This window comes from Myotis brandtii, unplaced genomic scaffold (genome assembly GCF_000412655.1).
Source record: "Myotis brandtii unplaced genomic scaffold, ASM41265v1 scaffold79, whole genome shotgun sequence".
Classification (NCBI taxonomy): Eukaryota; Metazoa; Chordata; class Mammalia; order Chiroptera; family Vespertilionidae; genus Myotis; species Myotis brandtii.
In genome coordinates, this window is record NW_005371173.1 from 7,820,116 (window position 1) to 7,848,043 (window position 27,928).

General features: G+C 40.3%; 1 protein-coding gene across 2 annotated transcripts in view; it reads left to right on the forward strand.

Annotated features, from left to right (window-relative positions):
* The first annotated feature begins 9,391 nt into the window (after positions 1-9,391).
* RHBDD1 (rhomboid domain containing 1) overlaps positions 9,392-27,928 on the forward strand; it is an 82,180-nt gene continuing 63,643 nt past the window's right edge. For both annotated transcript variants that reach the window (XM_005883502.2, XM_014531145.1), the window contains exons 1-3: positions 9,392-9,558; positions 15,185-15,680; positions 16,933-17,065. In XM_005883502.2, the coding sequence (XP_005883564.1) occupies positions 15,248-15,680; positions 16,933-17,065 (566 nt within the window). In that variant the 5' untranslated portion in view covers positions 9,392-9,558; positions 15,185-15,247. The remainder of the gene's footprint in view (positions 9,559-15,184; positions 15,681-16,932; positions 17,066-27,928) is intronic.

A 27,928-nucleotide genomic window follows, 5' to 3' on the forward strand; every position in this document is an offset into this window, starting at 1 on the left:
TTTTAGGTAGACAAAGAAACCTGGCGTGGAGCAACTGGGAGGGTGGAATTACTTAAGGGCGAGATGGTGGGATGTTGGCATTGCTGCTCCCTGTGTCTGCTGGTTTAGGCCCATGTCTGATGGGCTGTCAGTGGAAGAACTTTAATGAGCCCTCATTACACTAAAGCTTGTAGTCTGTGAGAGAAGGAACTGGCTTATGATTGATATTGGAAATCATACGTGGTGATGGATCAAAATTGGAGTTGGCACTAATTCACCTCGCTGTGGAGCAAAAGTCAGGACTATGTACAAAATCCAGTAGTTTCATTTTTCATGTATAAAGGTAATCTAATCATTTTTGTTAAGACAGTAACACTTTAAAAAGGAGGGAAAAATAAAAATTTGGCCATCTGACATATTGAGATTTTTTTTTAAAATCCTGAAATGGAGGATCATTAAATTTTCAAATGTAGTGATGATTTAAAGACAATTTTGACAAAAACTGTGGTTTGACATTTTATTATAAAATGTATTGTAATTAGAGAATCACTTCTACTTTCATGTGTCTTCCAAACACCCATCATATTGTTTAAAATAATGTGTGTGTAATTGAATCGCATGAAAAGGTTTAAAAATGTGGGATCATAGCCCTGACCAGGTAGCTGAGTTGGTTGGAGCATCATCCTCTAAACCAAAAGGTTGCAGGTTCAGTTCTAGGTCAGGGCACATACCTAGGTTGGGGGTTTGATCCCTGGTTGGAGCACATGAGGGAGGCAATCTCTCTCTCTCTCTCTCTCTCTCTCTCTCTCTCTCTCCCTCTCTCCCTCCCCTCTCTCTAAAAATCAATAAAAACATATCCTCTGGTGAAGATTAAAAAAAAGAAAGTGGGCCTGGCCAGTGTGGCTCAGTATGAGTGTCGACCTATGAACCAGGAGGTCATGATTCCATTCTCAGGGCACATGCCTGGGTTACGGGTTGAATTTCTGGTAGGGAGCATGCAGGAGGCAGCTGATCAATGATTCTCTCTCATCATTGATGTTTCTATCTCTCCCTCTCCCTTCCTCTCTCTGAAATCAATAAAAACATACTTTTTTTTAAAAAGTGGAATCATAGAAAACCCAGAAAATGCTAATTGGTTACTAAGTTATAAAAATACTGTAAAGCTACTTAAAATTGTTGATGTCTTATTTTACTTTGTTTATATGGGTTAAAATTACTGTCATTTCTAAGTTTATAAACATAAATAATCTCAATATAATCTCATTTAATGCTCACACCACCAAATATGCCTGCATTATTTCCTTTTACAGGTGGGAAATGGCAGTTAAATGACTTTCTTAAGGTCACATAAGTGGTGTATTGTAGAGATCTTACCAAAAAGACCATGCCCTCAAACATTGTCCTATACTCTGCATACGTTCATATTGCCAGCCCTGTGCATCATTGTGACAAAAAGCATTGGGACATGTCTTTTCCCAGAGCCTGTCTGTTTACCCCAGCTGCCTGCCAACTTCTTTGTGTTCGGAAACTCTTCAGATGTGTCGCATTGCCCGTCACCTGTGCTTCTGTTTGCTGTGAGCATGGCAGCCCCTCCTGCGGTGCAGGGTGTGCTCTGTGAAGCCTGTTGTCCTGTGTGCCTTAGAGCAGCCTGGCAGCCTTTCATGCTGAATCCAGCAAGGTTGCTTTTTTCATTTAACAGAGCTGGGTGTCGCTTTCTAGGTGAACAATAATGAAATGCTTTAAAAGATGTATTTGATTAACAGGAAGCTGACCTGTGTAAATTAATTATAACTGTAATGATGTCATAGCCTTGTCTTTTATTATTAGCCAGGTAATTGACCAGAAGTTTGGAAGCTTATTGTAACTGACAGTTAGGGGTTTGACCTTGTGTGCTGTCTAGAAGCGAAACGTGCACAATGCATGTAAATGCAGCGTGTTCACTGTGCTGCATGTGTGGTCGGAGCATCTGATCTTGGGTTCTCATTTCTACTCGGTGCTGCTTTGAGGAAATTGGTATACTCAAACAGAATATTACACTGAATTCTCTTCGTAAAAGCATCGGGCCAAACACAGATGTCTGTGTCATTGAGTAATTACAGTCAGACGGGAAACCTGGCACATTTAGGATGTGTAGTCAAATAAACAAATGCCCTGAATTAAATGAATCTTGTTTTTAAGTTCCATGTGAAGGAAGGCAAAACAACTTTTGGTAGAGAAGACGTAACAATAGGGGCATATTTGATACGTTGAGAGAATTTGTCCCCTCCTATTCCAATTTGTCCGAGAAAGTTCAGAGCACGTGGTATTTTCAGTATTTGAGTGATGAGAGCCTCTAACTTTGGTGGATTTGGTTGAAGAATGGGATGATGGTGGTAAACATGGAGGGGAAGTGGGATAATAAGGACTAAGCAGCAGTGGTTGCTGGGTGTAGACGGTCCTCTCTCCTGCACACTTTCTACTAGGGGTAGAGTCAGCTCTGCTAGAATATGACATACGCATTCCTAAACTCACCATTCTGAGCACAATCAGGCAGTAAAAACCACAGAGCTTATGGGGCACATGGTATTAGGAGCAAAACACCCCAAAACTTTGTCAGTGGTACATTAAAAAGAAGAGAAAGGCCCTGGCTGGTTTGACTCAGTGGTTAGAGCGTCGGCCTATGGACCAACAAGTCCTGGTCAGGGCACATACCTCGGTTGCAGGCTCGATCCCCTGGCAACCAATCAATATGTCTCTCACATCGATTCTCTCTCTCTCTCCCACTCCTTGCTCCCCTCCAATCTCTCTTAAAAAAAATCCTCAGGTGAGGATTAAAAAAAAAAGAGAGATAGGAACTTAATAAAATAGTAGCACAATTTTACGCCTTATATAATCAAAAATATACAAGTGCTACCATAAATACAGCCCTCTCCCTTCAAAAAGTCCTAAATTTTGCTGTGGAAGTGGTTGCAACTTGTGAATTATTGTCCATGGAGGAAGGAGGGTTATCTGGAATTGGATGGCAGACATTGATGGGTGTAGCTCATAATACAATCTGTGAACTTGAGGTAGCTGGATTGAGGTGTGCAAATGTGTACATTTTGTGGATTTCCATGAAGCTTGCTTCAGCTGGGTATACTTTTCTGCATCCACCTGGTACTTCTTGCTGATGAAATACAATCAAAAGCGAAATATGCATTATGCTCAAATTGTTCCCTGATACTGTATATTAATTACAGTTGACAAATTTGCTTGTTTGAAGTACTGCAGCAGAAGTGACGGAGCCCGGTCAGGGAGGTGCTGGCAGTTCTGTAAGTTCTTTGCCTGAGTGCTTTCTCTGGCCCCTGACACCTCTTTTGCCTGCTATGGCAAGCCACAGGGACGGGAGTGAAGGCGGACCCCTAGTCTTGGGGATAGCACTGAGGCATAACTCTCCTAGTTCCCAGAGTTCCCGGTGGGATTATGCGCTAGTACTCACAGTGATGGCTGGCTTAACGATGCATACATTTTTGGCTCTTGCCTTCCCTATCTTGCTTCTCCCTGACCCTATCAAGGTATTTGTCACCTTCCAAATAAATTAGTTGCACAGAGACCTTTGTCTCAGAGTCTGCTTCTGGGAGAAGCCTAAACTATAACACTGATGTATAATAATAACAAGTAGCTACATTCATCAAGAGTGTTCTAATGGAATCCTCATACCAACCCATTTGAAGATGGGGAAACAGACATGGCTTGATGAATTTGCCTAAGATAAGTCACACAGCTAATAAATAGACCAGCCATGTTTGCCACCACTTAGCACTGAGCGAAGACTCAGAGGCAAACACGATCTGATTGGGAAACTAGGCATAGGATAGTAATAGAAAATAAGGTTAAGTACTCAATATTTTCAATTTAATTGCTGGGGCTCCAAGGGGCTTTTTAGCAATGTCTCCTATTCTGCGATTACAAAAGGTGTTTGTTTTTAAAGCAGCTGCTTGGGTTGGGGGTATGAAAATGGAATGTGCACACCTAATTTGGACATTTGCACTTCAGTATTTTTCCCAAAGTTAATCATGCACATCCCAAAGTGCAGAGAGGAGCGAGGCCTGGCCACCTTTCTAAGGTGCTGTCACCCTGGTCTCGCATGTGGATGTGCATGATTCTAGGCCAGTGATGGCGAACCTTTTGAGCTCGGTGTGTCAGCATTTTGAAAAACCCTAACTTAACTCTGGTGCCGTGTCACATATAGGAATTTTTTGATATTTGCAACCATAGTAAAACAGACTTATATTTTTGATATTCATTTTATATATTTAAATGCCATTTAACAAAGAAAAATCAACCAAAAAAATGAGTGTCATAGGTTCGCCATCACTGTTCTAGGCAGAGTCCACAGGGCAGGGGACATTTACAGGGCCCCCTTTCCTGATGTTCTTATCCCTGGGAAATCCAAGGTGAGGTGACATTAGAGGCCCTGTGCCTGTGTGTCCTTTTCTGAATGCTCCCTGATCCCAGGGAGGAAGCTTGAAAGCTACGCAGCAAATGGGCCACAATCCTCCTATCTAATAAAAGAGTAATATGCAAATTGACCATCACTCCAACACACAAGATGGCCACCCCCATGTGGACACAAGAAGGCTGCCACAAGATGACCGGCAGGGGAGGGAAGTTAGGGGTGACTGGGCCAGCAGGGGAGGGCAGTTGGGGGCGATCCGGCTGGCAGGGGAGCAGATAGGCGTCGATCAGGCTGTGGCGGGGGAGTGGTTAGGGGGTGATCAGGCTGGCAGGCAGAAGCGATTAGGGGCAATCAGGCAAGCAGGCAGGCAAACGGTTGGGAGCCAGTAGTCCTGAATTGTGAGAGGGATGTCTGACTGCCCATTTAGGCCCACCTAAACGGGAGGGTGCAGGCTGGGCTGAGGGACCCCCCCCCCCCGCACAAATTTTGTGCACCGGGCCTCTAGTAAATGAATAAAAGTATGTGTGTGCACAAAAGGGCTCCTATTAACTGCAGAATCTTCTGTCAAACTTTTCTGGTGACTTAGAAGATAAGCTGGGGCAGTTCTGTCTCTGAATCTACACTCATTGTCACCCTGGGGGGACGGGGGCGGGTAGGGTTAAGCATGGCTGCCTCCAATGATGTGCAGGAAATAATCAAAGCAACTTCTGAACTCCTTTAAAACAGCAGCAGTTGCCCTAACTGCTTTGGCTCAGTGGATAGAGCGTTGGCCTGTGGACTGAAAGGTCCCAGGTTCGATTCCCATTAAGGGCACGTGCTGGGTTGTGGGCTCGATCCCCAGTAGGGGGAGAGCAGGAGGCAACTGATCGATGATTCTCTCTCATCATTGATGTTTCTATCTCTCTCCCTCTCTCTTCCTCTCTGAAATCAATAAAAATATGTTAAACAAACAAACAGCAGCAGTTGTGTGCACTTTGTCCTTTTTCCCCTCCGAGCCTAAAAACTACCTGGCCTAATAGATGGTCAGTATGTTACTTTGTTGTCTGATTATATTGGTGACCTTGTTAAAATTTAGCCTCTTCTAATCCTGAGAGAAGTTAAACTTTCTTTCACCAGGCAGAATTGATAGAAGTTTTCCTCTTGGTCTCTCTCTCTTCCCCTTTGCATCTCTCTGTCTTTTTCTCCATCTATGTCTCAGTCTCTGTGTTTAGGGAGAACATTTCAGTCTTTAGACTATACTTCAGCTTTCTGAGCTTTTTGTGGTGCAGAGCAACTTAACCGAACTGAACCTGAAGAAATAGACCATTTAAGTGTTTGATGATCTTGGACATTCAGGACCCCAAAGCTAGGAGCAGAACCAGCTGGGAGGAAGTGCTGACTTACTGGGGAATAGTCTGCCCAGTTCATTTTAATCAACTCTTTGTGCTTTTTACCTAAAGTTTCAAATTGCCAGGAGTCGCCCGTAGACTGCTCACCACTACCACAGCCTCGTCTTTTCCTTTCACTTTGGCAAAACCCCAGCCCCTTGGAATGAATGAATTGTGGATCTTCATTTCCTTTGCTCTGTGTAAGTTAACTGGCATTAAGCTGACACACACAGCCAGTTGTTGTTGAAACTAGTTCAGAGCATTTCCTAAATCTGCCATTCCTTTCCTGAGTCCTCTGCCTTTACCTGAGACCAGCTCATTATTCCTTAAGATTTCTTACCCTCAGCAGCCAGTCCTCAGTATAGTAGCAAAGCTTGGTCTTGGTGCTAATAGTGTTGATGGCTTTTTGTTTGCTTGTTTTATCTTTTAGTTCTCACACCTTTCTACCCCCTTCTTGGTGGCTGGGCCAGGTAGAAGCTGAAGTCTTGTGTTTAGCCTTGTGTACTTTGTACTGCGCCCCAGTCCCTCCTGGTGAAATTGATCTAGCGTTTTCCAGCAGCAGTCGATCGATCTTATCACTTCCTGGATATTGTTAGACTCTAGGATAGAGCTGATTACCAAGGCCTGACTTGACCATTTCTTTGGGAGATTCCATTTATTGCCTTGGGAAGGTATTTCTATGGCTTAGAATAAGTGATTGTATCATTTGAAACCACTTTCCTGTATTTAATTTAAACTTATCTTTTCACAGCTACCACCTTAGTTTTGCCTCAGTAATTATCTGTATAAGACACATGCAATTTTGGTCTTTCTTTTACGGTTCCACACCAAAACTGCAGAAAGGATTTCCACCAAATGGGGCAGTTATGTTTGGAATGGTCAGACTTACAATATAAGGTAGGGGATGTGTGTGAAGTTCACTTTGGTGACCTCTGGTGGTAAGAGTACCCCATGTGGCTGCCTATCTGAGGAGATGGCCCCACTTAATTAAGCACCTTGGACAGAGCAAACTGAGGGCTGAAATTTGAATCCCTGGAAAGTCTCCAGGGCAGAAGCTCCATTGAGCTTCTTCTCACATGGTCATCCTTCAGGAGAGATGGCAGGGCAGGGAATGATTTTCTTGGCAAGTGCTGTGTAGACCAGCTAGTAGATAATGTGGAACTAATATTGTCTTCACAGGATTGTGAGAATTAAATGAAACAAATGACACAACTCCTTTGTAAACTATCAATAATTTCACATATATGTTATTATTGGGAAGGTATATAAATATTATAAGACATTGGATCCTGGGCTGAAAGCCTTGAAGTTGATCAGATGATAAAGAGTTAACATCAGCTAATACTTATACAGTGCTTATTATGTTTTACATATGCTAACGCATCAACTCCATGAAGCAGGTTTATTATTATTTAGCATCTGTTTTATAAATGAAGACACTTAGGCATAAATTGACTGAGAACTTGCCCAAAGTTATACCCAAGCAATTGAGCCAGGAATCAAACTCAGGCCACTTGGCTCCAGAGTTCATTCTATTAACCATAACACTGTTCAATCTCATGATGAAGTACAGAAAGCTGTTATAGGTGAGAAAGCATGATGGATTGGGGCAGGGGATAATATGATGAGATTGGATTTAAATCAAATCGAGTGTGGTATTGTATAAAGTCGACTGAGGGAAGACTGTTAGGAGATAGGGCATGGTCTTCAGTGAGGTTTGTCACCACATAACATATGCCCTTAATAGTGGTTGCTTACTTGCCTGGAACATTCTTCTACTTCTATTACTTTAGTGGTCTTAAATTCTAACTCACCAGCGGTCAGGTATTCTGCCTTCCACGTGGATGGCATTTATATTTAAGGCAGGCTATTTTAAAGGACAGTTGGACAGTGTCTCACTAAGGTAAGGAAACTTTTATTTGTTTTCATTTGGGGAGATGGTATATGATGGGGGGGGGCGGGAAGAAAGGAAGTCTTGTATCTTAAGAACTCTAAATCTGGTAGTGTAAAATTAGAGGGATTTAGCCAGTTGGCATTAGGGAGATAGTTAATGGTTATGTGGAGCCAAATGAGACAATTTCTCATGTGGTTATAACGATGAAGTGTATGAGTGTGGAGAACTACTGTATAAATGGGGGTCTCAGCAACCCTCAAAAGAGGAAAATGCTCTCAATTCTCAATTTCTCTTGGAACAGAGTCCCAGTTGTAGATAGTTCTGTGAATACATGCTGGAATGTAATTACTGAGAGTGGCACAATATTCATAAAGACTAGATTCCCATTACTACTTCATGTAATTGGATTCCAGTTTTCATTTTTTATTTATGAAGTCAGTTTTCATTCATTTGATTGTCTTCCACGAGCACAGGGCCTCTTATGGTCCTCAGATGGAGATTCCTCCCTGCACCCCCAGGATCCCCATTGACCAATCAACTCAGGTAGCTGATGTGTTGTGATAAATTGAACACAGTGCAGTGATGTGAAGCTGTTGCATTTAATATTTAAATATTAAGTTTTAAAATCATAATTTACATGTTATACATACAACTATGTATTGCATATACCAATTATGTATTGCACATAAGCTATAAGCTTTTTGAAATACATTCATGTATTTGAAAAGTGGAAACAAGCTACTTTGAAGTCTCTCATTAATAAATTCTTGTTCATTAAATGCAAATACATATTATACTATACAATTTTCTTATTTTCAAAAACTATCTTGAAAATCTGCATTTTGTAGTTAGGTTCTCTTGGGGCCTAAGGAAGCTAATGCCTTTTAGGGAAAAAATATGCTAAGTAGGAAAAAATTACACTAAGTAGGAGAAAAAATTATGCTTAGCAATTTTATTGGAAAAACAGAATTTTATTATTGTGCTGGACTAAAAAGTTCTCACTTATTTGTCCTATAGTAACAAGCTGAGAAAATAATTTGTTATGTTAGGATTTGAAAGCCATGAATGATAAGACTCCTGAGAGAGTTACAGGAGAAGAATTGGTCAGTTCAATTCATTCCTAGAGAGAGTAGACTGTCTTGAAACAGAATGAGAGAGAGAGAAAAAAGCATCTAGTGTGTATACTTTGACCAAGTTCATGTCGTATTTTTGATGCACTGATTTGTTGTCGAACTCTTGTAATTTAAAAAGCAGAGGGAGTTTTTATGTTTAGCATAAAGAGTCTGCTATTTCTATAGCATATTTGCTTTGTTTGAAGCAATAAAGCACACTAGCCCTCTGTTTCTTTCAAAAGCGATTTTACAGTAGCTGTAGTTGAATGTGTTGGTGTAAGCCCTGCCCCTGCTATTGGACTACATTCCCATTCAACACAGCACATCACAGGGGAGGGAAGTGCTGACATCCTTGCAGTTGAACCTGAACAATGTCTTTGTAGTTTCATTTTTCTTTCTGAAGCATTCTTTTGACCGGAGCTTGTTAAACTGTTTCAGAAGGAGAGACAGAGCGAGAGCGAGAGCGAGAGAGAGAGAGAGAGAGGGCGCGAGCTTGTCTGTATGGTTCTGTGTACCTGTGAGCATGTGTGTTTATATTATGTTTTAAGCAATGAAAGTTTTAGCATTTGCTCATCAGTAGTCATTATGGAAATATAAATCAATACCGCTTCACACCCACTAGGATGACTATGATTAAAAACTGGATAAAAACAAGTATTGTTGAAGATGAGAAATTGGAGATCTCTGACACTGCGAAATGTAAAAGAGTGCAGAAATTTGGAAAACAGTTGGGCAGTTTTTCAAAAAGTTAAATAGAGTTAACAAATAAGCCAGCAATTCTACTCCTAGGTATGTGCCCAAGAGAACTGAAAACAGAATCTATGTTTCTATAAAAAAAACTGTTTATGAATGCTCATAGCAGCACTATTCACTATAGCTGAAAAGTGGAAACAACCAAGATGTCCATCATCTGATGTATGGACAAGTCAGTGTTGTATCTCTCTATAATGAAATGTCATTCTGTCATAAAAAGGAACTACTATATTATTAATACACGATACAACACAGATAAACATTGAAAACATGCCAAATGAAAGCAGCCAGACACAAAAGGCCACATGTTGTATGATTCAGTTTATATGAAATGTTTAGAATAGGCAAATCCATAGAGACAGAAAGTAGATTAGTGATTGCCAGGAACTGGGGTAGAGGGGAGAGCAGGAAGTGACTGCTAATGGGCACAGAGTTTCATTTTGGGGTAATGAGAATGGTCTGGAATAGATAGTGGTGTTGATTTTACAACCTGTGAATATACTGAAAAACACTGAATCACACACGGTAAGAGTGAATTTCATGGTATGTGATTTATATATCTCATTTTTTTAAAAAACAAAGCTTAAGCATCTAGAAAATCAGGCATTAGCAAAGTACTGAGCCTGAGAGTTAGTAAGCCTTTGATAAATACTTGCCAAATGAGTTGAACAAACCTACTCTCTCCTCTATGACTTTTTAAGGTAATATACTTAAAATATATGGAACTATTATTAAATGAAATTTACCACATGCATGAAAATAGTAGTAATGGCAGTAGCATTAATTAATGTCACATATGTAGTGATTGGCCTTTTCTTGAGTCTTAAAGAAAAACACACAATTAAAAAAATATCAGTGAGTAATTGTAAGAGTTGTTGCAGTTTTAGTGATATGGAAGACTGTTTTCAGAATAGCATTTTATTATTCCCATTAAGACTCTGTCATTTCTTTCTTTCTTGTGAAATTAATTTGGTTACTATCCGATGCCAAATTGGATATATAATTTATAACTGTTGTATATTCTTGCAAGTTAATGCTCTAAATTGTTCTTGAACATTTAATCTGAAAGTTGAGATATATACCTCCCTATTAAATGATAATGATGAAATATGTTCCACTTTGTAAGTAGAGTTGAAAATCACCACAATTAGTTTCTTTTCCTTTTGTATAGAACTCCTTTCTCTCCCCCTTGAGACACATTGGTTTCCCAAGTTATGAATTCAGTTTCTTTTGTTTGTTCCAGCCATTTAGTTTTTCTTATTACATACCTGTTAAATTTTTAATATCTCATTAAAAGTAAATATGGATAATTTTCCTATCAATATTTCAAGAAGCCTTTCATTTTCTATCTGTCACAACTTTGGTGTGTATTACTACATAATTAAAATGCCATTTTAAAAAATCAACTAGTACTAGCAAAATAGCCTATTAATACATTTTAAATGGATCAGAGGTTAATTTCTGTAAAGTTGAGATAAATGTTATAAACACTTCTGGAACTAAAAATGGCAAGTGGAACAATATAGTGTTCTGGGGAAGGTTTCTACAATTGCAGGACAAATTCTTAGAGATAAACATCTCATAAGTATTCAGAACTTTTCAGTCCACTTATTGTATAATCAAGATGTAATAAAAAATACTAATCTTGAGTCATTGGTCAAATACTTACTAAGCACTGATTGTATGCCAGTCACTGGGCTAGGCTGTGGGTATTCAGTGGTGATCAAAATGGATAAGACAGTTCTGCCCTTGGCTATTTATGCTGTAATCCTGGAGCTCCTGGTGTGGGAGCCCCCATGTGGCTGGAGGCTAGTGACTGAGGCAGAGACCAGTGTGAGATGAGACCAGAGAAGTGGTCAGGGCACTAGTAAGCACAAGTGTTGAGTTATGGTGAAGAGTTTGGTCTTCATTCCAACTGTAATGATAAGCTACTGAAGGCTTACTGCAGGGGAATCCAACTGTAGTTTTTTGAATATTGCTTTGAGCAGCAGTAGAATATGGTTGGTAGGTGTAAGAGGAGAAGCAAGGAATCTGCTAGGGAATTTGTTGTAATCCAGGCTTAGACTACAGTAGTGGCCCTAGAGTTAGAAGCACGTAAATGGGTAACAAACTGGAAGGATTAACTGAGCCTTATATGGATGGGTGTTTGAGACAGTGAGGTGATGAGGGCCAAGGAAGTGTAAAGGGTGTTTTCTACATCACTGACTTGAACTGGTTGCCTGGGGAGATGGGGACATCTCATCTCATGTCATGAGATGGGGAACATGGGTAGAAGGACAGACTTGGAAGGGATGACCTCGTGTTGTTTTGGGCATGTTTAGTGTGCGGGAGGATGTGTTTCTGAGGTGGGATGTACAGAGACTAGCCTGCTTTTTTCTTTGAGCTGCAGTGACTAGTTTATGGTCTGGATACAAATTAGAATAAAGAAATCACTTCCCAAACACATTGTACCAGTTTCCAGCTCATAGATAAATTGCTATAATTGATCATGCCTCTGTGGTCTCTCTTATAACTCAGCACTGTAAAAATCTCTGTGTATTTGATGGGTCGGACAAAGCAATATTCATTTTATTGTCAACACTTGCTTACTTCCATCTGTTGTCTTTGTCTTTGGTGTTCCTAGCCCACAAGGTCAAGTTACAGATTTGGTCTTCACATGCACCAGTTGGGTTTTCTATTACCTTGTCACCAGCTTCATCCTTCACGTTGGGTGGCTGACTTATTAAACTACTAAGAGAGCTGGTATGAAATGGTGCCAATTAATCTTTGCTACTTAAAACTCAAACTTAGGTTCTACCTACACTGATACTCTAGTGGCCTCTATGAAAGTGGGGCCCAGCATATTGTGCCCTTCTCACATTGACTGTGCTTATATCTGCCTTCGCAGTAAGTATATATTTATTGCGAATATGAACCACATTATTTTATTCATCTTCTGATTTTCTGCAGCCAGAATTTTTGTTTCCTTCAGCAATTAGAAATGGGCCATTTAGGGGCTAGAGTTGTATTTTGTTCTTTGCTGTGCCTCTAGTGACTGGCATGCATTTGGCACCTGATATTTATTAAATAAATGAGTGATGGAAAGAATGCTGAGTAGTCATTCTGTGTGAAGAGGGTCAATTTAGTTTCCAGAAACCAAAGAGATCAGGCAGACTATATACTTCCTATAAGATTATGTCCCTGGAACCTACTGAGAAATCAGGGCTGAAAAATATAAATGTGGGAATCATTCTAAGGAAAAGAATGATAGAAAGCATGAGAGTGGAATTCCATGAGTGTGTGAAAAGACTAAGGATAGGCGGGAAGTGAAAATCAGAGGAGGGTGAAGGCGGGGAAAGCAGTGTCCTGGGAAGCAGGAGCCTTCAGCAGTAGAGCTGAGAAGTGAGGAGGGAGGCGGACAGAAAGGGACCTTTAGATTTGGGCAGAAGTAAAGCAAATATAATGTGAGCCTGGGTGTATAGTGTGAAAAATGATTGGGGACATTCTATTCTTTTGTTTATACTTTTCATCACTAACAATTCCAATCAAGGGAGAATTTTCTCTTAAGCAAAGACATAATTAGTTTTTATTTTCTCCTGTTCACAGCCTGGCCTCCATAGTACACTGTTTGTACTGGTACTGAAGGGTTTATTTGTTAGTTAATGATCAAGGCCATATTTTTTCATTGCTCCGATTACAGGTAATGATGTTTTAATACATGTAATTATATGGGAGGATTGTGAGAAAGTCACAGTAGTTGAAGAAGAAAATCATCCTGAAGGCCAATGTGAAAAATAGAGACCATTTCTCCAAAATTATTTGGGAACTTTTCAGTTGAAATTTTATGAGAGTGCTACAGAGCTATAATAATAAGCCCACGCAATAAAGAAACTGGGGTTGTGCTAGTAACGAGGATATACACACACATAGGCACATAGAGTTTTTTCTTGGGCATTTCTTTTGGGGGTGATGTTGATAAGAATTTATATGGGGGGATGGGAAGTACCTTTGAGCCTTATCAGGATGCTTCCATTTGCAAAGGATTTTTCACCTAAGCGAGGTTACCTTTTCATAATGAAAAAGTAGCTACCATTTATTCAGCACCTACTTTGTTCCAGACATGTTACAGTCATCCTGGGAAGGAGGTGTTATTCCTAACCGAAAGTGAAGAAATTGAAGTTCAGGGAGTTCAGTACTTTGCCCTGGGTCATAGGGTTAGTAGATAGGAGAATCCTGCCCTTTTTTGCTCCAAAGCCTGTGTATGTTCCGACGTGCCCTCTGAATGAGAGTCTTTAGCATATCAGAGTGCGTTTCCTGTTTGAGTGGAAGCCAAGAAGGCTCCACAGGGAAAACAGAGCCCCCTCAATGAGCACTTTTTCGGAGTTCTGTCTCCTAATCTGCCTACTGACCCATATCTGCATTTATTGATGACATAAATGTCATAACGAACAAGGCTCTTCCCTTCAAGGACTTGACTTTTTTTGTTTATCTCTTGAATTGTTAGTCTGTGTCTCTTTCTTCACAAGCTTCTTCCCATGAGCATAAATCAGTCCCTCGCCAAAGCAGTTGCCTTCCGTTTTGGTCAGTAATTGCTGTATTAACAAACCCCTCCAAAACTCCGTGAAGTAAAGTAAATAGTTTATGTGGGTCACTGTTCTGTGGGTCAGAAAGTTAGTCTGGGCTCAGCTGGACTCACCCATTTTGTGGGAAGCTGCTGGTCACCTAGACAACCTTACTTCTGGGCATTAGCTGGTTGGTGGCTGGGACCATCAGGGTGGCTGGCCATCTTGGACTTGTCCACGTGTGTGGGAGGGTTTCAAGAGAGAGCAGAAGCCTACAGATCATCTTAAGGCCTCGATTCCTCTGCATCCTGTCAACTGAAGCCAGTCACAAGGTCAGCCAGGATCCGGGATGCAGAAGCAGACTGCTGGACCCTGGCACTCCCCTGTGTCACTAATTCCTGTCCACCCTTGAGACGGGAGGCGCATCACCGCCTCGGGCTGACGTGTGTGCCTAGCGACTCGGTTCCCTCTGTCACTGTGTTTAGAACATTGTGTGGCACTTGTCAATTTACTTCTTAGTAGAATGTGAGCTCCTTAAAAACAGTGTTGCAATCCAGGATTTAGCTCCTAGTAGGTAACGTTTAAAAGCTGAAGTTTCTGTGAAAATAAAGTATTCCGGGAGTTGATACCTTCCAACGTGGATTAGAAGATAATATATGCTTACATTTTAAAACTGGCTTGTTGATGTTTAAACACTTTGGAGCAGACTCTATCTAAAATATCAAAATTGACTATTTCTTTGAGAAAATGAAGGGGGTGAAGAATCCTTACCAGCATTGAGTAGAAATCATTACTAAATATTTATGTACTATCTTTTTAGTTTTTTTTTAATTAGGTTACAAGTTTGCTCAAAAGGAAGACAAGTCATATTTTCATAGCATATTTATCAGAGAAAGCATACCCACCCATTAACTGGTCCATTGGGATTTGGGAGAAAAGTCTCTATTTTAGAATGTGATATGAAGGAAGGACATCATCCAATGTCTGGAAGACACTGAAATAAATGCTGCTGGTAGATGAGAGATGGGGTACACAATGGAAGCTCATCTTTAAGTGAGTAGTATATATTGCATTCATTCTTCATTGATGGGTGTTCATGTGCATTTTATTTTTTGTTTTAGGTTCAGCTGTCTCTATACCTCCCTGGATCCCACATTTCCCCCTCGCTGGGTTGGCATCTAACCATGCAACGGAGACCAAGAGGATTGAATGCTGGGCTTATTCTGCTCCTTTCTCAAATCTTCCATGTTGGCATCAATAATATTCCACCTGTCACCCTGGCTACTTTGGCTGTCAACATCTGGTTCTTCCTGAGTCCTTTGAAGCCAGTGTATAGCTCCTGCCTTAGTGTGGAGAAATGTTACCAGGAGAAAGACTGGCAGCGCTTGCTGCTCTCCCCCTTTCACCACGCGGACGACTGGCATCTGTATTTCAATATGGTGTCCATGCTCTGGAAAGGAATACATCTGGAAAGAAGACTAGGAAGCCGATGGTTTGCCTATGTTATCACCACGTTCTCCCTACTCACTGGCGTGGTGTACCTTTTCTTGGAATTTGCTTTTGCAGAGTGTATGGGTGAGCCCGACTTCAAAAGGAGTTGTGCTGTAGGTTTCTCAGGTAAGGCTGACAGGTTTCTAGGGGAGCATGCATAGAGACAGTAAGGCAGGTGGGCTGCTGTCTTTTATGAAGCGTGGGCCATACTTGATGAAGGAAACACATATTGAGTGGGTAAGGGCTGCCAGAGGCTGTATTTTGGAGAGGGGGGCTGATTGGACCACAGGAGGGACATAGATTTGGCTCTGGATCATTTACTCTTGGACAGTTTGGACTACAGTCTGCTCAAAGGTGGTTTTGTAGGAGACGCAATACTGATATCTGCACTGGCTCCATGATGGTGGGACCAGGGAGAGACCCACAAGTGTATTTGTGATGGGGAGTTCTGTAAAAAGATGAGTATGCCTCTTAATAACTTCATTCAAATAAATGCATCATGTTTACCATGGCATGCTCACCATGTTTTAGGAGCCAAGATAAATCACTCTATCTAACTCACTATTTAATATTCGTATAACAGGTTTATAGGGAGCTGGCATTGTCTTGGTTTTGTAGATGAGGAAGCTAAGACTCAGAGAAGTAAAGAACTTCCAAAAACTTGCTCAAGGTTACACACCTAGTAGGTGGGAAGCTGAGATTTGAACCCATGCTGCATGACTTTACCCATGTGTTGCCTTACCTCTCCCTTTAACCTTTACTGGTTCTTTTTTATGTATATGTCATAGGACTGAAATGGGCATCAGGGCATAAATTAGGTGTTCTGTAAATAAGAAAGTGAAGGGGAGGAAGGAAATGATCCTGAAACAGAGGAAATCTAACCCTGTACTTCCCCTGCTGTTGCTCCCCCTCCCTCTAAGATGCACCCTCTTGCATCTAATTGTGGGAGAAGAAAGAAAAATGTCCTTCCTTCAGCATCTTTCCATTGAGGTTAGAAAAATACATGTGACTTAACATACTTATTTTCTATTGAGTTAAAATTCACATGGCATAAAATGAATGATTTTGAAGTGTACATTTCAGTGGCATTTAGTGCCATTGCTGGTGTTTTATAATCTCATTTTATGTGTTACGTATTTAGTAGCATGCGGAAAATCAGTATTAACTTCTGTGTTAAGAAACATCACAAGAATTATTACTTTGTACATTGTCTTTCTACTGAGCTCTGGGTTGACTTGTAAGCAGTTAAAGTATGTTTCAAAGCAAAAAGTTGATGTAGTGGAATAATCATTTTCACTTTCAACTAGTTTTCTTTGTAAATGTTGATTATCTCCACATTTGGATTGTTAATATTTGTATGCTCTTTCTTCTCTTTTAGGAGTTTTGTTTGCTTTGAAAGTTCTTAACAACCATTATTTCCCTGGAGGCTTTGTCAACGTTTTGGGCTTTCCTGTACCCCACAAATTTAGTTGTTGGGCAGAACTTGTGGCTATTCATTTAATCACTCCAGGGTAAGTATTTATTTACTCTTAGAAAATACAAATGAAGAACCTCATGTTCTATGGAAAAGAAATTAGAATAATAATGAAGTAACTAATTGTTCAGTGAAGTTTATTCTTTAACTAAAAGAATAGAATCAGTGTCAGGCATTCCTGAGTTTGAATCCTGTTACTGGCTGAGCTGTGTGATTTTGGTGTACTTGAATTATCTGAGGTTTGGTGTCCTCACCTTTTATGTAGGAACTAGAAGCCCAGTGCACGAAATTCCTGCACGGGTATGGTCTCTAGGCTTGGCTGGCGATCAGGGCCAATTGGAGCTTTCCAGCTGCTGGCCGGGGCCTTTCTTCATTCCGCACCACACCCTGGTGGTCAACACACGTCATAGCGAGCAATCTAACTCACGGTCGAACTCCTGAGGGGACACTTTGCATATTAGCCTTTTATATATATAGATAATAGAACCTGATATACAGATTTGGGTTGACTTTAACCAGCCTTTCAATCCAGTAACTCAAACAACAATAATCCAAAGAGGCACATAATTATAAAGATTGAAAAACAACAACAACAAGGTATGTTGGTTCAATGCTTTTATACCATTTTAGTTGTGAATTGTCTTGGTAAAAACTCTTGTGGACCAAAAGGGGCTACATGCTAACCAGCTCAGGGAAGGCCTGCATGGCAATCTTGCAAACTCAGAGACTTATAGTAACCACAAAGGATGCTCTGAAATTAAAACTTTTTAACTAAAAGCAGTTTATAGCTCATGTCCTAGGCTAGAATCTTCCCTGAGAAAAGTTAAATACCTTAACCAACCTATTGTCTTTTTTTTTTCTTCTGTCTATTGTCTTTTGCATCTACCATAACATTCCTTCACAATGTCAGGGTAACTCCCCTTTCTCCAGACCCCTCAGGGCACAACCAATGCACCAGGGTGGAGACCTTAAATCCTCTCATTGTTATTGTTATCACATTAATTGTTGACTATGTAGGATCCCCATAACCACCTATGTAAAAGATGTATGTGTCTATCATTTTACTTTTCATCCAAAAACAGAGGTTTCCCTGTATTGCTTTCTCCCACCTCCCTAATCTATCACCAGTGGATTTCTTGTATCCATTTGCATCTTCTTTTTTAATTGTATTATATAAAATATGGTGCAAGACGGCCATTCTCTGGAGCATTCTCTCAGTCCCTTGAGATTTTGTTTCCTGACAATTGTCCACTGTTTGGCTGAAATAAACTCTCCAAAAAAATCACCACAAGTTTAAATGTTTCTTACCTTGACACTCTTTAAACAAAAGTCTTTACTCACAAACTTGATATATAAAATGGATCAACTTTTCACTCTTTGGGGTTGAGAGGAAGCAAGAGACCCCATTCCTTTTTGCCTTACCCCTGTGTCACTGTGGCTGCCTCAAAGGCACCTCCACAGAACCCTAGGGGTCCAAGGAGCACAGTTTGAGACCACTGAAGTCTCAGTGTTTTACTGATGAGGACAAGGACATTCAGGAAGTTAAGGGACCCATCAAAGGACTCCTGGTAGACTCCAGGACTAGTTAGGATTCAGGCCTTCTGACTGCTTGTCCTCTGCTTCTGCCTGGGGTACTGGGCTTTTCCACTTGGGTCCCTTTCTCTGCTTTCTGGGTAGAAAAAATGGGGTGAATTGTGCTATTTTCCCCCTTCTTCCACCAGCCTCATTTCTCTTAATCTGTATAATGCAGCTGAAAACCCATGGCTTGTTTGTTGACTTTTACTGTGGGGACCTGGACACTGTTTGGAGAATGGGCAGATTTAGGAAGGTTCAGAAAGAAGTGAGGAGGATTTTTTTTTTTTCTCTGCTCTTCCTTTCAGAGAGCAGTGTTGTTTTTAACTTGGTTTTTGTTTGTACGTCTATGTTGAGTGTACTCCTTCCTTTGGGAATATTCTCCTTGGGCTGTTGTATGTGAGCCCAGTAACCCTGAGTCCTTCTTTAATGCTAATTTCCATCCTAGCCAGCTGGCCTGTAAAAAAGCAGTGCGTGGCCACTGAGCACCGCTCATTTGCAACTGTATTGTTATTTTGTGACAGTTCCTGGAAGAAAGCTTAACAAAATCTTCAAAGTTTTCTTTGAAAAAAGGGTCCTGTAATGTCTGCCCCTTATCTGAACAACCCTCTCTCCACCTTGTCACTCACAGCTCCCTTACTCACTTGATGTGACTCCCTTCTCTGTGTAGACCAGAGACTTGTCTGTGACAGCAACACCGAACATTCATATGAAAATCACTCCCAGTGGTGCTGGAACTTTTATTCTATAATGAACCCTTTGAATAGCAGTGCCTTTAATATGCTCATTCAGCTATTTCTGAAGACTCTCATCACACATTTTATTTTTTTTAGTGTCCCTTTCTTACGTGGACAAGGCATAGTTGTATTTTTATGTAATATGCTTATTATGGGTGGAGGAACCTGGAAATTAAATGAGATTTCTTCCCTTTGAGGTTTGAAAGAATAAATCTTTTGGTTTTTAAGATTTGACTACTTTGAATGATAAACTTCTGATGCATCTACTTATGCGTGCGTCCAAATAAAGACTGAGCTAAACACTGGTCCAGGAAACCTGAGAAGCAAGTGCTTCTTTGAGATGGATCTTGGAAAAGTGGGAGAAACCAGAGCTCTTTGCTCTGCATTGTTCTTCTGGTAGTTGTCAATTGTGATTTTCATTGGGAAAACACTGTAAATGTTCAGGACAGAGCCTGCTTTATTGTTGGACTTAATGAGCTGCCCTTTGGGAGGAAAAAAAAAAAATCTGCCAAGCAAACATTTGGTGGACCTCTGAATTTTATGAAAGCCATGGACTTAGTAATTTCCCCTAGTTTTATGGCGGGAAGCCTCTCCAAACAGCCAGCCATTAGGCATTGTGAGGGGTGTGGACTTGACCAGCATGTTGAAGTACCCGCATTCAGTCCTTTGGGGGTGCTTTTGCTTTTCACAGTACTTGTGTGTGCCTCGTTTCAGTGATTGCACTGCCTCACGTGGTCTTTTTATTCCTCTGTATGTCCTGGGACCCTAGGAGGGGACTGTGTCTGACGTAGTGCCTCTGCTCATGAGTGGCACAGGAGGGCGGTGTGCGTGCTGCCTCCTCCCAGGCGTGGCTGTGCCCTCGCCCACCTCTAACCCCAGCCACCTTCTGTTGATGGAAAGAAGGGGGATCTGATGCCACATGTTACTTTCCAGCCCCCAATACTAGCCCAAATTATGAACTTCTGCAGTTTCTCTATGAGTTTAAGGTTGTCTAGTCTGAAAACTGAAGCTCAGAGCCCTGAAGGTTATCCAGAGTAAGACAGCCGCTTGATGACCATACTAGAGGATGGTAGTCAGTAACCCTCCTCCTTAAGGTTTATGAATATCAATCGTGGCCCTTGTCTGAATTGGTTATTTCATGGTGAGTCCTGAAGGATGACTTCCTGATTCTATCATTCCTTTTACATTTACTGTATGGGGTTAATCTGGGCTTGGAAGTTCATAGCCAAAGGCAAAGAATTGAGGAAGGTGAGTGTTCTGTTAAAGGCAGATCTTAGTTTTACAGGCTTGAAGCTTATTCAATTTTGTGGGTCCTCCTTAAGAAGGAAATACAAAATTAGAAACAAAAAAAAGTAAAAATTTTAAGTGAGAAAAGAAAGTACAACAATTGACAAATTTTTAAGAGCTGACAAATACTGTAAACATTACAAAATCCATAAAAGTAATATTATGTTAACTCCCTGGCATCTCCCACAGGTTTGGCTTGCATATTCTGATCTCTTCATCATATGATATTAATTTGGTAATAGTGTTTCTGTAGAGGGAATAGCATGGTGCAACAAAGTTAGTTTTTATTATTATTGAGAGTTTAGAAAAGTTTTCTCAACTCATCTAAATTTTTAGAATTCTTGTCAGATTTGGGGGAAACTTCTATCAAGATATTTTTACATACAAGCTGTAAAATCTCAGGGCTTTTCAAGTTTTCTTGTGCAGCTTTCTTTTCAAGTTTCTTGACTGTTCTTTGAATTGATTTGAATGTCATCTGATATATTCTTTAAATATGTTTTGTTTGTTTTTTTATTGACTTCAGAGAGAGGACGAGATAGAAACATCAATGATGAGAGAGAACCATTGATTGGCTGCCTCCTACTGGGTATCGAGTCCACAACCCGGGCATGTGCCCTTACCAGGAATTGAACCATGACCTCCTGGTTCATGGATCAATGCTAACCATTGAGTCACACCAGCCAGGCTTGTCAGTGATCTTTATTGGCATAGTTCGAGATTTATTTTTTCTTCATGGACATCAATGCTTTGTGCTGTTTCAACAAGAAATATTAGTACTAATATTCTTATGATTCACTCTCCTTCATTAATTAGGTTACCAGAAATCCAAGAATTTATTACAACTTTTGATATAATTTAAAAATAGTTTTGTTTGATAGCTACAAACACAGGGATTCTAATAAAGTTTATTTTGCATGATTCTCAAAAAAGAAAGGAAAAGGTGATGGTGCATTTAGAATTTCATGCACTATATTATCCAGCGTATCCCTGACAGAGAACTTCTGCTGAATTTCTGTTTTAACTATGTAGTAATGGGAACTGAATCCTCCACTTACAGTTTTGCCTGCTTGGTGATTGGAAGAATTTTCCAGACTCTGGGTTCTGACTTCAGCACGATGGCTGGTCGCCCGAGAGAGCTGTGGGATTTCTACTCCTGTGCCCCAGTTAGAATTATAGCCAAGGATGCACAGAGGGTATTGAGAGTATTTCTGGAAGCTGTTTCTATACAGCAGTGACTAACAGTGACCTAACCCTGCACTGAGATGACTGTGAACCCCATAAATAAGCCCCACTGAACTCGAGCTTAATGTATCTTCAATTTGGCTTCCTTCTAGTTAAATCTGAAACACATCTGTGGCCACCCCAGGGGCACCTGACCTGGGGGGAAGTGTGATAGAGAGGAAGTTGGAGTGGAAAGAGATAGCAGTTTTAGCTGATTGTGGTTAAGATATCTCACTTTCACAAATTTTATAAAACATGTGACCTTGTGAACATGTTGTTTGCTCCCCTCCCACAGCTGTGAAGGGTCCCTGGCAAGGGAGAGGCCTTATACTTTGTGAGCTTCTTGTCCAATTCTACCTTTGGCTTCTGTTGAGAGGACTGTCCCAGTGATGACCATGGGGAAGGGAAAGAAATGAAACTGAAGAGGCCTATAGACTGTGGGCAAAAGAAGGGATGAAGAGTGGAGGTTTTGTCAAGTTTGAAAACCGAGAGAATCGTGTGAATAGGAACTGGTACCAGGAAGCAGGATGCTGGAGTTTGTTTTACTGGTGACATGGTTCAGAGCAGGTCTGTGGTGGTATGAAACTGAGGAATGGTAGAAGAGAAGGTCATTCAGCCTTCAAGGTCACATTGCTCTCCCCTCTCCAATCTCTGTCAAATCTTTCTCTGCCTCTCTTTTATAAAGACACTAGAGGCCCGGTGCACGAAATCTGTGCACTGGAGGGTGGGGGGTCCCTCAGCCCAGCCTGCCCCCCTCATAGTCCGGGAGTCCTCAGGGGATGCCCATGGGGAGCGGGCCTAAGCCACAGTCTGGCTGTGGAGGCTCGGAGCAGGTGCCCCGTGTGTGTGTGTGTGTGTGTGTGTGTGTGTCCCCGCTGGGGGCCTGCGCCGAGGAGGCTTGGAGCAGGCGCCCGTCTGTGGGTGTGTGTGTGTGTTCACTGGGGGCCTGCCCTCAGCCATGCCGCAGAGGCTCAGAGCAGGCGCCCCTCTGTGTTGATCTCTCAGGCCCGGCCCCTTCTCCTGAGCTGGTCGTGACCATGATGGAGTCTCAACCTCATTTGCATATTACTTCTTTATTTATATATATATATTTGTTATTGCATTTAGGACTCACCCTGGTAGTCTAGCGTAACTGCCCCATCTCAAGATCCTTAACTACACTGGAGAGTCCTTGCCATATAAGGTACCATTCACCAGTTCCAGATATTAGGATATGGATATCTTTCTTATTTTGGGGGAGCAAGGGGTCATATTCAGCCTGCCATACCATCAAAGTTGAATTGCCCTGGCTGGTGTGGTTGGGCATCGTCCTATTCACTGAGAGGTCACTGGTTCAATTCCTGGTCAGAGCACATGCCTGGGGTTGTGAGTTCTGTCCCCAGTAGGGGCATCCAGGAGGCAGCTGATCGATGTTTCACTCTCACATCAATGTTTTGCTCTCTCCCTCTCCCTTTTTCTCTCTCTCTCTAAAAAAAAAAATAAAAAAAAATAAAAAAATCACAAACTTTTTTTAGTAGGTATAATATGATATCACCAAGTTGTTTGGTGTGCATATGTGTGTATGTATGAATGTGTGTGCATTTATAAATACATTTATTTATTGTCGAGAATGAGCATTTTCTGAAGCATTTATATTGCATAATCACATCTTTTTTTTTTTTTTTTATGTACTGGGACTGATGCATTTTTCTCCTAAGCTTAGATAAAAATATATATATAGAATTGATACTCACCCTCTGTTTTATTTCATGGAAACATATTTTTGGAGCCTGTTAAAGAGTTCAGTTTGAAACAACATTCCAGGACTGTCCGGAGCAGATTTTGTGAAGTAGGGGGAATTTCTTTACGACATTTCTCGGATGTCCATTTGTACATTTACTCCCTCCTGTCTTTGCAGGCTCCCATAAAGGAAAGTTGTGTGTCTTATAAAAGAGTTACTTTGTCTCCCAGGAGGGCTTAGAGTTGAACAGGATTCAAGGTGAGAGCAGTACTTAACCAAAGCTAAGATGCCCTGGAGTTTGATTTTATGAGATGAGAATGAGAAATTTTGAGGCAGGGAACTTTTCCCTCCCACTAGAATTGGAACTCTGAGGGAAAGGGTAAGTCATCTTTTTGGCTCTGGAGTCCAAGCCTGTGGAAAGAGGTCTAGAGGACCCAGCCTTGTCTTGGATATCTGGACAAAGTGATCATCCTTGATGGTTTTAGGAAGAATTTTGAGGTGAACAGGAGGTGCATGGAGAACAGAAAAGACAACTTTATCTCAATACTGATTTTTCTTCAGATACTTTCTTATGGGAGATTTAGTATAACAAAGTTTTTTAAGAAAATGGTTAAACTACATAAATAATTAAACTGAAAAGAAAGTAGTAGCTAAATGAATGTGTAACATAATTTCCCTGTTCCTAATTGAAAGAACAACATATTTATTATAGAAGAGTTGAAAGTATATAAATGTATGATGAAAAAAACAAATTTTCCATCATCTCCTACCCAGAGAAAATTACTATTAGAATTCTGCTATCACACACCCCTACCCTCATGCAGTTATATCTTCTACACTTTCATTTAACTTGTTATAAGCACAGTTCTTCAAAAGCTTCAGTTTTATTGACTACATAATGGTGTCTGTTGTACTTCCTTTAGTTTATTATTTCTTTCACTAATTTTACTATCGAATCATTCAACTTACAAGTGAGGATTTCTGTCAGAGCATTATCTTGGCTCCCAGGTCCGAATATGTCCTTGGAGTAGATTCCCAGACATGGAATCAGGGGTTAAGAGTTTGAACTATTTTCATGGCTCTTAATTTGTACTGCCAACAGCATATGAAAGTGTCCACTTCCTCACTTTCTGGCCGTTCTGATGTTTTAAGAAATTTTATATGTAACAGAATTATTTTATTGCTGTTATTTAAAATTCTTTTATTAGTGAAATGGGATAACTTTTTTTTAAGTAAGTTGTTTTTCCCTGTATATGGTTTGTCTGTTTGTGTTCTCTGTGTATTTTCAAGAAGCTGTAATTGTTTAGTGTTAAGGATGGTTTATATTAAATTCCAAGAGGTCTTTCTTATTAGATTATGTAAACTAAGAGACCTTAAGTATATAGTACAATTTCAGATCCTATAAATAATAGCTAAAACAATGCTTATGGGATTTTTTTTTTTTTGCTGTTGTTAATAGATAATGATTTATTCTCAACTGTACCTAAGAACAGAAAGTCTTTTACACTGAAAATAAAGAAATGATAAGATGTATTGTTTGGAGGGAGAGCGAAGACATAGGTTTTATTTATGTATGTATTTTAAATAAATTTTATTTTTTACAATTATTTTAGGTTTACAGAAAAGTTGGGGCAATATACAGGAAGCTCCCATATAACCTGCACCCAGTCTCACCACATTATTATCTTAACATTAGTATGGTACATTTGTTATAATTAACATGCCAATATCGACACATTATTATTAACTACACTATTCAAATTTCCCTAGTGTTTCTGTTCCAGGATCTCATCCAGTATGACACATAACATTTATTCTTCATATCTCTTTAGACTCCTGTCATAGCTTGGGCTGTCCATACAAAAATACCATAAACTGTGTGGCTTAAATAACAGAAGTTTATTTTCTCCCAGTTCTAGAGGCTACAAGTCCAAGTTCAAGGTGCCAGCCTGGTCAGTTTCCAGTGAGGACTCTCTTCCTGGTTTGCAGAGTTCCCATCGTGTCCTCATGTAGCAGGGAGCGAAAGCATGAGAGGAGAGCGATTGTGCTCTCTGGTGTCTCTTTATAAGAGCACTAATGCCATCAGCAGAGCCCTGCCCTATGGCCTCATCTAAACCTAATTATCTCCCAAAGGCCCCACCTCCACCTACAGTCACATTGGGAATTAGGGCTTCAACATAGGAATTTGGATGGGGACACAGTTCAGTGCAGCTTCTCTTCCTTGTGACAGTTCGCTTTATTTTGGTTTTATTATTCATACAAAATATCATTTTTGAATGTCTGTGAATGAGAGTTAACTTCCTCTCATTTGTCCTCATGCGATTCAGAAGCAGTGTTCAATTAGCCACATAACCTGGTTTCTAAGCAAGTGCTAATTTAGGTGTCTGAACACATGTTGTTTTCTGTAATTGGACAGTCCTGCTGTGGTTCCACTTTGAGATGTATATGTCATACACAGAGGTAGATATGAGAAATTTCCATCACAACCAGCAAGCACCGGCATGGAGGACCCCTGCTGTCTTTAAATCAGTCAGACCTTCTTTAGGGCCTGCTTTGCCCAATTGGCTGGCGCTGAATAAAAGAGAAGAGCAGTGGGTGGAAATAAGGAAGCATCTGTTTTTCAGTTGAACACAGAGTTGTCAGGAATAAGGTTCACTACCCAGGTTGAAACTAATTGGCCATCATGCTGTGATGTAATTGCCGGTGTGTGGATGGTAACACCTATCTAATCTTTACTTAACTAACTAGGCTTGTTAAGGATCAATTCTGGTGACTTGGTGACAGGTACAAGATTTGGGTTTACTATATTGGATGTCCCAGGTAAGGATGACTGAATGTTATTTTTAAAAGATACTTTTTTAAAAAAATTTGAACAAAGTCATTTTTTCTGGGTTAAAAGGTGATGTCAGTAAGTGCATCGTATTAAATTGAAGAGCTGTGTAATGTGTTTTACAGAAAAAGGGTGTTTTTAATCTCAAAAGTTAATTACCAAATGGAGCAATTATTTTGACTTGATTTTTTTCCTACTAATATTGTTTCATTAAAAAATAATGAACCCTGTGAAGCACATTTATTTCCCTTTGGAGTATTTAGAATATGCACTTTGGCCTATTTGGATTTTTTTTCAAGGAGACACTATTGGAGATAAATGTTACACAATTAAATATTCACTCTCAACTAATAAGATGATAAATCACATCTCTGGAGATTTCAGATGCATTTACTTAATTCTTCCCATTTCAGTCTAAGGAGGAATGTTTTTAAATAGAAAGTTCTTTATATTTGCTAATTTTCCCCTTCCTCTTCTGCAGAATTAAGTGACTTTTAGTTAAAAGTCAGGAGAGTTAAATAGGCAAGAGGACTGTTTTCCATTTACATTCAGATTTGGTTCAAATTATGCAAAATGCAGACAGTCTGTGCTATGAGTTGAAATCATTAGTATATCAATTATTCTGTGATAACCAGCTGAGGACAGGCTGCAGACTGCTGAACACTTCTTCCATTTAAAGTTGGCTTCTCATTAGCGTACAGAAGACATGAAATAATTTGATGCTAATTTATCTCTCTTTAAGTGGACATTGTTCCCCTCTGGATTCAAGAGAAGAGCATTTTAATTTTGTAGTCATTTATAACACACAGGTCAAATAAATAACACGTTTTACTTCTAGCAATATATGTCTCTCCTACTATTTGTGTTATCCTAGTTCTTTGACTCTAAAATACTTTTTTTCTACATTTTTAAAGATAAAATAGATCACAAACATAATAATAAATAAATAGGCCACTAACATAGTAAAGATAATAAGAAAAATCAGTAGGGAACATAGGGTTATTTAGTTAAATGGTATGTGAATGTTCTAATCATTTGGAAGAAAGTAAAGATAGAGCTTTACCTCACTATACTCCAAAACAAATTTTTAATAGTTTACGTTTAGGAGACATAAATATAATCTCTATAAAATGTCTAAGAATGTGTGAGAGAAATGTTCAATTATTGAGTTGGGAAGAAATATATAAAATACATAAAAATGGCAGTGCTCTCGGCGGTCCCGGATCTGTCTCTTGCTGATCACCTATGAGCTCCCACGTTTGTCAGAATTATTCCACCGAGGTGGAGGTGGCAGTCAACCACCTGGCCAACCTGCATCTGCGGGCCTCCCACACCTACCTCTCTCTGGGCTTCTATTTCCACCATGATGCTGTGGCTCTGGAGGGCATGGACCACTTCTTCCTGGAGTTTGTGGAGAAGCACGGAGGCACTGAGTATCTCTTAAAGTTGCAAAGCCAGCGCGGTGGCCGCATTCTCTTCCAGGATGTGCTGAAGCCTCCCCAGGATGAGTGGGGCAAAACTCAGGACGCCATT